Genomic DNA, 12,644 nt, shown 5'->3' on the forward strand with positions numbered 1-12,644 from the left:
GAGGGCAGCAAGAGCCATTCCCACATCACCTGCAAGCCTGGGAGCGGCAGCAGAGCTGCAGCCTTTCCTGTGCCTCTCCTTCAGTGCTGGCTGCACAGGGAGGAGGCTGCTGAGCCCCACCAGCCCCATAAATCACCAGGCACCCAGCACAGCAAACCTGACCTCCCTTGCAAGGGAAATATAAATCAGCTTTACTAGCAGCTTCTGAAACAAAAACTGAACTCACGAAACTGTAAAAATGCCTCTTTAAACATCCTGTGCCCCAACAGACCATTGAAAGCCTTGTCAGGCCGAGGGAGAGCAAACAAGCTTTCCAAGAGATGAGGGCTGATGAACTGAGAAGAGGCATTTCAGACTGAGCCGCTTCTTGCTGGCAGGCAGCACAACAGGGATATCTTTAGCACACAGCACAGACAGAGTAGGGAATCAGGAGGAGTGAATTAGCCAGCATTAATACCATCATTTGTATGCAGTGTACTTCAAAGCATTCACAGTGCAGACAGCACCAGACACACACAAAATTACCCAAGTCTGGGGGAGAGCCATGGAGAGCACATTTGCTGGAGCTCACAGAGTAATGATCAGTGAGCTGGGATGGGACCCTCAGGGCCACCACTGCCCCACTGTTTAATGAGCTAGTGTGGGAAGGCCATGCCACAGGGGCAAGTCCACAAAGGACAGAGGAAGTCTCACGAAGCACAGTAGAGGCAGAAGCTCCTAAGTAGAGCCAAAGTGGGACAGGACTCAGCAGGGCCACAGGGGAGGTGTATCTGCTCACATCTCAGCAACAGTGCACCTAAGATCCATGGTAGGAAGTCTGCAGGGAGAATTGGAGCTGGGCAGAGGCTCCAGATTCCAAGGAGGCTGCTGGTGCCAGCAGTGCTAGCCCTGGGAACACGCACACGTGTGGGAACAGGCCACCATTGCATGACATCCACAAGCAGCTTTGAGAGGCTGGTCACTTCCTCCTGGGGCAGGTGTATGGCCAGACAGGGTCCTGGGGCTCCTTGCCACCACTGCCACCTGCAGCCTGCCATGCCCAGGACATGTGACCAGCCCAGCAAGGGATGCTGCTATCACTGGTGCATCAGGCCAGCCAGGCAGCTGGCAGGGAGAGCCCAGGGACAAGCAGGGCTGCAGGAGCTCCAGTGCAGGGGTTTGGAGCCCAAGGACACAAAACCCTACTTGTGCAACCAAAGACCAGAGAGCATGCTGGCTCCATGAGAGGCAGCTGCACACAGCCAGGGGAGGAAAACGGCATCAGCTGAGCTGAGCCCCTTCTGCCTTATTTTCCGGCAGAGTTCTTGTTGTTTCTGCACTTGATAACAGCAGAGGCACAATAAGGAAACTTAAGTGATCAGTGGCCGCTAATCAGCAAAGCTTTCCTAAAGCTCCCTAAAGCCAAGAGGAAAGACTCAACAACTACTCCCTGCTGATACTCAAGAGTGCACAGCTACACCACAGACACATAGCACCTATTTCTGCTGGCACCACAAGGGGAAGGGGGCTGTAAACACACACAGAGAACAAGCCTGCTTGCTCCTGTCTCACCTCTCCTATCATCTCAGGGCATAAAGGCAGGGCCAGCTGCCATGTGACAAGGAGAACCTTCTGTCACTCATGCCAGTGGAGACCTGGATGAGGTCTTGGACTGGTAAGTCCATCACTCTGCAGAAAGCAGGAGAATCCTAGGAGTCCATCCCAAAAGTTTATTAGCTTTGTATTTCAAATACCACTGGATAACATCTCTGTGCAGAAGAGAAAGAGAGCCTGTGCTGCTGGAGGCAGGAGAGCAGAGACCTACCTTTGGGCATGATGCGATGCATTGCAACTGACAGGAAGAAGATGGAGTCGCTGTAGTAGGTCCCTGATCCAGCACTGAAGTGTTTCTGCATGGCCTCAACGATGGGAAACAGCTTTTCTGTCAGCTCATTCACATCATGGACGATTACCTGGCAGAGACAACAGAAACACCACTCAGCCACTGCTCCTAGGGACAGGCCCAGCTCCAGCAGCCTCTGCCCAGCCCCCAGCAGCACGGGGAGAGGGGGAGGTTGGTAAAGCACAAACAGTGCTGCTGGCACTGCAGCTGCACAAAGGGGCCTGCCTGCCCTGGCCCCTGCACATCCTCTTGATGCAAGAACTGGCTAAGTGCAGGGAAAGGAGGACTTTCACAGCCATTTTGTAACTGTAAGGTGGGCAGAGACTTGAATCCCCTCACACAAACAAGTGTGTTCCATGCTTTGGGCTGTTTCTCTGGTCTGTTCCCACTGCCTGATGCAAGCACATATCTGGTCTCCCATATGGAGTCCATCAGAAGAGGCAACAGCTCACTCCAGGCTCTGGTGTGCTGCGGTTTAGAGCCAAGCCAGACCACATTACTTACCCTGAGGACCAAGGCTTGCTCCCTCCTACAGAAGCAGGCTGTGACAGGGCCAGGGACACAGCCCAGATTTGCTGCTCAGCAGCCTGGCATGGAGGCAAGCTCTGCAGCACGTCCCGGCGGGGCTGCAGGGGAAAGGGAGGACCGGCCGCAGCACGCTGACCAAAATCCAAACATCAGGAGCTACAGCACAGCACAGCAACTTCTGTAGATGGATCTCAGCCTGTCTGTGCTGGAGTTCTGCTGGTGCTCAGCCAGCCCTGCTCTGCATCCCTCAGCTCTGCGGGAGCCCATGCACCAGCACGGGCCCTGGCACGCCTGTGCCATGGTTATGTCCCAGAAACAGGAGCAACCCCAAATGCACCTTGCCAGCTACTGACATTTAACAAGCTTGTAATTTATTCTGGTCAAAGTCCAATGGACAGGAGTTTTCATGCAGCTCATTATACCCACAGAAGGATACAGGTCACTGAATCACACAAGATAATGAGAGGGATTTTCAGGATAATTAAGAGAGATGAGGGACATGACCCTGGTGCAGATAAGGGGGAGTGCAGGAACTTGAGTGTGGAGACTTGGGGTCGTGCTGCCTTCTTCAGGTCAGGGAAAGCACGAAAAGCCCTGATGAAACCTAAGTCCAGCGAGGACATGACATTGCAGCAGTACTTGAATTTTGTACAGGGGAACCTATCGCCCTTGTTTGAGGGATACCAAGACACTTCCACAAGCCGGCCCCTTCAGCAGGGAACACAAACCACAATCTTTGTAGCTTGCTTTCAAACGAAACTATTTCAATGGGTCTAGTTTCACTTCTTTTCCCTACTAAAACTTCATCTGCTTAAAAACAAGGGGCCTGCACTATATACTTAAAACGTGCAAAAGAGCACTTGCTTTATTTTTTTTTTTAATTAAAAGAAAACCTAAATAAAGCCAAATGCTTCAGAGGAGGTGGCTCTGGAGCCTGTGCTGGTGCAATGACCATCCTCTCCATGGGGTGCACAAGGGGCTGCACTGATGCTCAGCTGGTGCAGAGACTGAGGCAGTGGGCAGTCTGGAGCTTCTCCTTCCACAGCTTTTTGCAGAACACATTGCTCAGACCAATGTACTCTCACGGCAGAGTGGAGCTTGCTGGATGCAGGGCTGTGCTCGTGGCTCCCATGATATACTGAACACACTGAGGTGATAGGGCTGTGCTGGCACTGGCCAGGATGGCTGAGCCAAGGCAGGGCAGTGCTGGGGGACAGGCACAGCTGAGGCCCCGTCCTGGGGAGGGCACTCTCCACACCCACGCTGGGCCCTGGCCATCACTGGGGTCCGTGCAGAGGCTCCATGGCCAGCACATCCTTCAGCAGGGCGGCCCCGCTGCTGTCCCGGCTGCTGGGCTCGGAGCCAAGGCCTGCAGCAGAACAGCAGGAAAAACACAGAACAAAACGTTCCAGGAAAGTGCATTGGGGAGCTCATCAGCAGCCACACCTGCCTTTGGGCAGCACAGCACAGTCCCCAGGATACTGCAGGGGAGGAAACTCTGTTACCATTCGGCAGCACCTCACCCCAGCTTTGTGGTGCCATCGCGGTGACAGCAGCTGTGCTGAGCAGGACACAGGCAAAGGTGTCCAAACAAGCAAACCACCACTACTCTCTCAGTGCAACGGCACTGACAGCCTGTTCATGAAACTGAGCACCACCAGCATGGGGATGTGTGATGGTCTGCTCCCAGCCCAGCTGGGCAGGGGCAGCTTTGGGGTCTGGCTGGGCTGGAGAAGCATGGAAGAGAAATACAGCACCTGTAACCACCCTTCTGCATCCAGCAAAGGCAGCCTGAGGTGTGTACAGCACATAAAAAAAGGGGAGAAAATGCCAAACCAATTCCAGTCACCTCTGAAGTGAGCACACTGCCAAGCACCAGTGGACAAAATTTATAGGAGAAATACTCCTGAAACTCGAGACACAGCATCATCTGCCTTTTCACTCCTGCCAAAGAAAACAGGAAAAACATGTCTTTTGCCCAATTGTTTGCACTTCTGCAAAGCAAACTCCTGAGCAGCTGAATTTTGCTCCTGCAGCCACAGGCCAGGCAGCCTCTCTGGGACTGTGAAGGCTTCTTTCCTCCTCATTGCTGATTTTAGCACAGCTTGTTAATCTGCTGCTAATTTTGTACTTCGTTATTTATTTGTGTAACAGCTCTTAGTAAATCCCTGTAGCTAAATCCAATCACGTTTGGTGAGGACATTAAGAAAAGTTCTAGGAGTTTCCTGTGCAAGCAGTTTTATAAACACACGTCACACTGAGGAAAGATCCTTTCTAGTGATTCGCTAATAAAAAACAACCTGCATTTCTTTTTCCTTTAACTTTCCCTCCTTCCCGCGTCGATCATCCTCACAGGTCTCTGTAAGCATGGTGTGATGGCAGCCCAGTTACATCCACCCCAGCAGCGTCCTTCGTGGGGCTCATCTGAACAGGAAACCAGGATGAGCAGAGAGCCGAAGGCGTAGTTCGTGTTGTTAGGGCAGGGAAATGGAATCAGTAAGAGACAGGAATCGCAGCACACAGCCTGGAGCGGCAGGAAACGGGGTGAGCTGCTGCTCTGTGCAAGCACGGTGTGGGCCGAGGCTGGCCCAGGCTCGCTGCCGGGCACCTCCCGCGGGCCGGGTGTCGGGAGAGGCCGCAGAGATCCCCCTGCCAGCCGTGTGCGGGACTCGCTCTCTGTCACTGCTGTCACCAGGCCCCGGTGAGAGCCCACCGAGGCCCCGCTCGGCAGCACGGCCGCAGGCCGGGTCCGCCCGCCGCCTCCCGGCCGCACACGCGGAGCACGAGCTCCCTCTGCCGCCGCCGCCCGGCTGCGCTCCCGCTGCACAGCTGGGGCACAGCTGGGCCACATCTGCACGGCCACGGAGCGGCGACGCCACGCAGCCACTGCCCCCGCCCGGACAGCCCTGCCCTGCCGGGAGCGTCCAGCGCCCAAGCTGTTCCCACACACCCACCGCCTGCACCCCACAGCCGCTCTGCCCTCACTCTGCACACTGAGCCCGGGCTGCAGCCGGCTGCTTCCATCTCCAGGAGACTTTGAAAGTGCTGACTCTGCCTAGGGAGAGAGAAAAGCTGCCCACAACCTCCCCCAAAGGTTACGATCCATGTCTGACTCTGGGCTTCACTCCAACAGAGAAGCCAAGTGATCCCAGCTTTGCTAGGATGGGAGGACAAGGGCAGCTCCAAAAGCTGGGCCTGAATCACTTCCTCATGAAGAAAAGGTAAAGCTCAGGGTGTTTTATCAGCCTGGCCTTGGTGGCTCCAGCTGCCCCCTGAGCACTTTATCAAGCCTTATATCTGGGCCTGTGCTAGAAAAGGAGCATGAGAACCAGGAGAGTGTTCTGCACACACCAGGAGGAGCAGGAAAAGAGAGGTCCAAGGACAGAGATGGGTTACTGCTGGAGCCAGCTGAGCATCAGGATCAATCATCTTCAACATTTTATCAAGAGCACCAGAAGTCCAAGATAGGCATTAGTTTCCCACTGGTAAAGAAGAGGAATGGGATAGGCTACAAGAATAAAGAGGTGCTGTCACCTGCTGGCGTTCCAGAAACTGGCACAGGATTAGGACAAGGCTGCATGCCTGAGAAGCAGAACAGCCTCTGCTCTGTACCTAAAAGCAGAGAAATGGACTGGTCCAAAACACACTGGAAATCATAGACCAGCCAGTGAAACCAGGGTACATCAGGCTCTGCCAGGAAAGAGAGAAGCAGCTGTCCCACTGAGATCTCAGTGAGATCTCACCTGAGGCCTCCAGATCATGCTGCCTGCCCACAGCCAGGAGAGCAGTTCTGGTGCCAGACATGAGCCAGGTTTCACTGTGACTCCACAGGCACCTACAGACAGGGGCCAATCCACAACAGACAAATCATTTCATGCCTCCAACTCCAGTTGCTTTGGAGAAATGAGGCTGGCCAGGGTGCCTGCTGAGAAGTCTCAGAGGAACAGATGGCAGTAAGGCAGTACCCACACAAAGGGGTCACTGAAAGCAATGTGCACACTGAGTGCCCGGGGGTCCTCTCACTCCAGGAGACAAAATACCACAAACGTTGGCTGGGCACCATATCAGCACTGCATCATCATGGGGCAGTCAGTCCATCCTGCTGTGGAGTGCAAGAATTCTCCTGAGGGAGCTGTGCATGCCTTCCAGACAACTGCATAGTGTGGGTCTCCTATCATGGGTGCATGACCTGACTGAGGGCCAGCATTAGGAAAGGACTTGTTTAAAGAAAACAAGTGGTAGAATTATTGATCAGGAAAGTGTCTGTATGAAAAATGTTAAGGCTGCACTTCTAGTTTCATCTTGGCAGAATTCAGCTAATATAGAATACAGGACTTATGAGCAATAAAAGTTACAGCAGGACTAGAGGACACTTCCAAGCAATGCTCTGCAGCAGCACCTCAGGACAGGAGCATCAGGTTACCTGGAATCTCTGAACTTAATATCCCTCCAGTTTTCAGACACCCTTTTAATGCAAAGGAAAGCCTGACCTTGCATAAACTACACATTAGCTGTGGATTTGGGAGGCAGAACCGTTTCTCCGAAGAAGGAACATTGCACGTGGATGCACTCCAGCCCCTCTCCCTCCACTCCTGCTCTCAAGAGCCACTAGCAGCAGGCCAACCTTCTCTCCTGATCAGGAACCCATCGAGATACAAGCACATGTGGTCCTTGCGCCGAGATGCTGAACAACAGGACCAACAGGGCCTGCAGGAGAGCGGCACTGCTCAGAGCAACCGCTCCTCTCCAGTACAGGTGGCGTGCGGAGGTGCTACCAGGCCACGAGCTGAGAACCACCGGGCAGCACCGGGACACCTCCCCGCAGGCAGCGGCGGTGGGGACACAGAGCGAGCCCCTCAAGACTCCCGAGACCGGGGAGCATCGGGAGCTCCTCCAGCAGAGTGGGAGCGAACCGCTGAGCTGGGAGCCGCACATGGGCCGCTAGCTGAGGGAGCTCCTTCCCGCCGCTCCCAGAGTGCTGCGGGAAGGCCCCGCAGGACCCCCACAGGACCCCGCTCGCTGCCCGGGCCCGGCCCGCCCCTCGGCCCCGCGCACCTGGTGGCGGAAGGCGGCGCCGCGCAGCAGGTCCCGCAGCAGCCCGAGGCCGATGTCGCGGCTGGCGCCCTCGGTGACGAGGTGGAGGTGCAGCACCTCGGCGGCGCCCAGGCGGCCGTGCCGCAGCAGCGAGCGCAGCGCCGCCTGCGCCTTGTCGCGGAGCGCGGGGCTGCGCTCCGCCTTGGTGAACATGAAGAGGAAGTGCAGCCCGCGGGGCCCCGGGCCGGCCGGGGCGGGCGGCGTGGCGCGCAGGCGGCGGGTGGCGCTGGAGAAGGTCTCGCCGCCGCCGCCCAGGTAGTAGAAGGCGCAGACGGCCACGGCCGCGGCCGCCGCCAGGGCCGCGGGCTGCGGGCAGCGCAGGCAGCCCCGGCGCGCCGAGCCCCGCAGCGCCGCCATGGCGGGGCGGCACCGCCCCCGGGCCCGGGCCCGCCCCGGCGGCAGGGCGGGGACACCGGGCCGGCCCGGACAATGACACACCACACACGCCTCAGTCAAGATTTAGATACAAACTCTACAGCCGTACATAACGCGAAGGAGGGCGGAGTATACAGTCTGTACAATTACAGCTTAAGGGAGAAAAGGGGTTTTTTACATTTTACTGCTGGAATGCTTAAAAAACACCGAGTACAGAGGAACGCGCAGAGGGAAAACAAAAAAGTTCATTACTTCGGAGAAAGTAACGTCTCTGCTTGAGGAAACGATGATTTCATGGCGATTTATGTCAAGACATGGAAAACTCAGGCTTCTAACAGAAAAGTGAGTGGAATTTTTCCTCCTCTGTCATCTCCTTCCATGGGAAGAGAAACAAGAAAATACTGTATGCAGAAAGATAAAGCAAGCATATGAAAGGGTATATACCAAAGTGGTACACTCATCCTTTTCCCCAGTAGTGCCTCTCCAGAGCTGTCCCTGTTTTAAAACTCTGCCTTTGTGTAAGCACAGGAACAAGGCATGTTGGCTGTCAGAATGCACAAGCCATAAACTCCAACTTGGGAAAAAGTGTCCATAATGAATGGGGCAGAGATTGTAGCCTGAAAAATTGATTCTCAAAATACTTTGTGTATTGAAGAATCAGAATAATCAGCTAAGTCCTTTTGACACTGTAAAAATATCATGTCCTTTGTACTTACATATTATTATTTTCAGTTTCATCAAAGGGTTGTTTCATAGTCACTGTGTTATATTTGAGATTCTCAAGGTGAAGCAGCAGAGGTAACATCCACAATTTAAAACAGATGGCTGCAGAGAAGCACCAAAGTCCTGGAAACATGACATCAACCCTCCACTTGTTCTACTTCTCACCTTTTTAGTTTAGTGCTACAAAGTTTATGCTCTATCCAGGAGACCTAGTAATTTGTACAACACGTGTACTGATGTCATAATGCAAAACAGGAGAAACTTCCTCTTGTACAGGGAGTTGCTGACAGCAGTTGGAAGGTCTGGTTGCATTTTCTAAAACTATTTCAGCTCAGTATACAAATAGGTAAAATATAAAATCCCACAGAGTGAAAAATGCAGTATTAATACAGGATCCTTTAGCACTGTAACATTAAAAGCCACAAATGGTACAATCCAAAATCTCCAAAATCAGTGGAAAGACTGCCACTGATATCAGTGACTTCCTGGATCAGGTCCTAATGGGCAGAGAGGCTGAAGTCCACAATGTACTAATGAGCACCTGGAACACACATCCATCTGATTGCAATGTGGGCTGTTTGTGAAAGCAAAGAAATACCTCTACAATCCAAATTCACCTTCACCCAAATCCATGTGAACAAATTCCAACTGTCTAACACAGGTAGTGGCATAATTCAATATGATCATTCAGAAATTTAAGTTTATATGAACCTGAAAAGGGCTTTAACAGAGTGCAGTTTATACTGGACATCCTATCATTCCCAAAAGGCCAGGGGAACAAGGCTGAGGATCACAGGTGACACACCTACTCCCTAATCCATCGAAACTCCAGAGCTCCTGACAAGTCACATCACCTGTCAGTCAGGTGGGGTTCATCCTTTAGCACAGACAGACTGACACTGCTTCCCAGACAGATGAGAGTCAGGAACACAACACATGGATGTGCAGAGCTACAGGGAAACAACTTCTTAGTCAAGAGAAATCATCCTGCAGAATTTGTCACAGAGATTTTGTGGCCAGGGAGGAAATCACCAGTGAAGATTTAAAATGAATCTCTCAGACCTGTTCTCCAGCAGCCTGGACTGAGACAGCAATTATGCCACTAAGATTTAGGCAGCTTTACACTCCAGCCAATCCCACTACATACTGCCTGCCAGCCAGGCTGGGAAAGAAACATCTAGAAAAACCTGTGTCTAAGGTGTATATTATGCAGCCATATCTTACATTGTCCCATCTGTACACCAGGAACCTTACTTTCTCTAAGATCTACTAAAACACCCATTTGCTGGTAAATACTGGCGATTAGGAAGTACATTATCATTTCATAGGCAGCTATTTAAAAACCAGCTTACTAGAAATTACTGCTTACAGGTGATATCCTGAAGTTTCTTATTATTCAGACTAAATGTGCACTTTAAATGGGCAGAATCTGCTTTTCCTATCATAATTAGACCACATACAAAACAAGAACTGTCTTGTAAGATTATTCTTCTTGGAAATAAAATCCACTGGACAATTCTACAACACTACTAATTTTGTAGCAATAATAATATGCAGATTATTACACATTGGATGCAGAATTATAAATGTTTGAAATACTTTCTTACATGCCAGAAAGTTTAACTTTACCATAGTTTACAGATTTCAATTTGTTTTATCCTAGTTTTGCTTATATTTCCATGGAGAAAAGCCAATTCATTTCTTAAATACACGTAAACAGCAGGTTAACAATGCCACAGCTATTAGGATTACTGAAAACTCACATTGATACTATGTTACTTAAAAACTCTCCTTAAGCTCTCTCCATAGGGCAGACAAACAGAGGATAAAGAATTGCATCTGCTGGTTTGAGGTTTAGGAGGATTATTATCTATGTATAAATATCCTGATATATAAGCATATATCTTGAGACAGCATTTATACATGCACAAGGGCAGAGTGGGGCTCACTACTGCATTAAGCAAATTGTCTTGCTGCCCTCACAACCCAGTTGCAGACTGTGCTCATTCATTACTTTACAGAAGTATCCACTGAAATTCTAGTTTTTCCTGTGCTCACCTTAGTTTAGACAACACATAAACATACACATCATTGCAAATCATACAAGGGCTGCTGCTTCCTGATAGAAGGGATTGATTGTCCTAAACTTCAAGTGGCTACAAGACATGAGACTTTTATACTGAGCTTAGGGCCTGTAGTGAGAACAGCAAAAAGGAGAAACAGCCTTTGTACAACTATGCTACACAAGGTTTGTTGGCTCAATATTTATGTTCATGTCTCAAATTTCATGTCTTCATGTCAAAATACTACAAACAAACCCCACATCATGTCCAAAAGGAGTAAGTTTATTTTTCATGAAAGGTTCCACATGCTCATTTAGAAGGATACTTGCTGCACTGAAAGTTTAATTTAAGAGGAAAAGAAAAAAAAGGAAAATGGACTGCTCTTAGGAATTTGGTCCCCAGGATATATCCCTTTGTGACTGACCTGCAGTCACCAGCATAAAGGCCAGCCTGGTGCTAAAGCTTCCACTGGGAAAGAGCTTGCAGAAGAGCAGGAGCTGTCACATCTGTGAAGAACAGCCCACCTCTAACCAGAGTCACCACAGGAACAAGAGAATCTGTTGAGCTGCAGTCCCACAAATGGAAGGGCAACTCAGTAAATCATTGCCCAAATTCCCTTCCAAACAGTCCCAGAAAATGCAACCCAGACCTTCTGTCAGAGGCACATTGTTTATGGCGACAGGGGGACAGATGCCAGCGATGGCCCTGGGCAGCAGAGCTGCTGTGAGCTCCCTGCAGCTCTGCCACCCCCGAGCTGCCAGCACTGGCCATGGACAGGGGCTGCTTTACACTCAGCCAGCAGGGACTCAGGGGCTTGAAACATCTTCAGCTGCTGAGGTATATGTACTGGAGAACATAAACCAACTCATACACTTCCCCAGCTACCACAATCTAAAGCTACATTGGAGTGGTCATTTTATCCAAACTATCTAACAAAATGCATACAATTCATTCTGTTAAAGTAAAAAAAGACTTGCACTATAAGCTTCAGGTTCTTTTCCTTCTTGACACTTAAGACTTCTGGGAATCTGACTGCTGGAAGCGGTTTAACTTCTCTGGATTATTTGATGCCATTTGAGAAAAATCACGAAAAATGTCTTGATAAATTTCGTCTCCTAGGTGGAAAAGAGAAACACTTTTAAACATTTGTAATAGTCAACAACACCCACCATTGCACAAATGCCCTACTGTGCTATCAATTACTGTGTAACACTTAATTCATGTATGAATACTGCTTCTAGATGGAGTGATGCTGATGTGAACTCTGAGGGACTGGTTACTTGCATGCATGTTCTGTAGAAGCAAATTAAACAAAGCCAAACTATACCTGAAATTGTACCTCACAGGCAGCCACACAGAGGGAAGTTCAGAGTTAGAAAGGAAAAGTTAAAGAACTTTAAAGCAACTTAAAAAGAAAAAAATATTTATTAGCCGTTAAAGAATAAAATCCTTGTTTTTGCAAGGAACTGCTAACCAAGATTCTATACAGAAAAAAAGAATTATGGCATAAATAAAGATTTACTTGGAAACAGAGATCAGAATTCTTACAGCCAAACAGAATTCTCCATGAAAGAAACAATCAGCAAACAATAGTATATATATTAAAAAAGCAATCTTAAGTAGATAAATTATTGTTCATAAATTACTTTTGTCTATTACTTCAGCAAAAATAAAATCTCTACATTCAGTTCATCTACATCTTTCATTACATTTTTCAGTTTGATCTATAAGAACAATTGATACTTCCCCTAAAAATCTTTTTTTTTTTTTTAAATCGTCACCCTTTGTGCTTAAACACAACCCTACTACTACAATATATTCCAAAATGTGTTTCTCCCCCTCCCTGTCTACACAGGAAACACATTCAGGAGTGATTACTTCTTGAGTCATTGCCAAGTCATTCTTTTGCCACTTTAAAATGGCCATTTTTTCATTCATTTTCACATTCTTTCATCTATTGGAGCATTTTGGGCCTTGAG

General features: G+C 49.8%; 2 protein-coding genes across 3 annotated transcripts in view; both read right to left on the reverse strand.

The window, feature by feature from the left end:
• The window catches only part of XXYLT1 (xyloside xylosyltransferase 1), a 32,480-nt gene extending 24,619 nt beyond the window's left edge, over positions 1-7,861 (reverse strand). The window contains exons 1-2 of the mRNA XM_059479183.1: positions 7,466-7,861; positions 1,805-1,952 (exon numbers count right to left, since the gene is read on the reverse strand). Coding sequence (XP_059335166.1) covers positions 1,805-1,952; positions 7,466-7,861 — 544 coding nt within the window. The remainder of the gene's footprint in view (positions 1-1,804; positions 1,953-7,465) is intronic.
• Positions 7,862-7,956: 95 nt separating this feature from the next.
• Positions 7,957-12,644, reverse strand: part of ACAP2 (ArfGAP with coiled-coil, ankyrin repeat and PH domains 2) — a 63,806-nt gene continuing 59,118 nt past the window's right edge. For both annotated transcript variants that reach the window (XM_059478978.1, XM_059478976.1), the window contains one exon: positions 7,957-11,780. In XM_059478978.1, coding sequence (XP_059334961.1) covers positions 11,677-11,780 — 104 coding nt within the window. In that variant the 3' untranslated portion in view covers positions 7,957-11,676. The remainder of the gene's footprint in view (positions 11,781-12,644) is intronic.

The sequence above is a fragment of the Ammospiza nelsoni genome, chromosome 10, assembly GCF_027579445.1.
Source record: "Ammospiza nelsoni isolate bAmmNel1 chromosome 10, bAmmNel1.pri, whole genome shotgun sequence".
Taxonomy (NCBI): Eukaryota; Metazoa; Chordata; class Aves; order Passeriformes; family Passerellidae; genus Ammospiza; species Ammospiza nelsoni.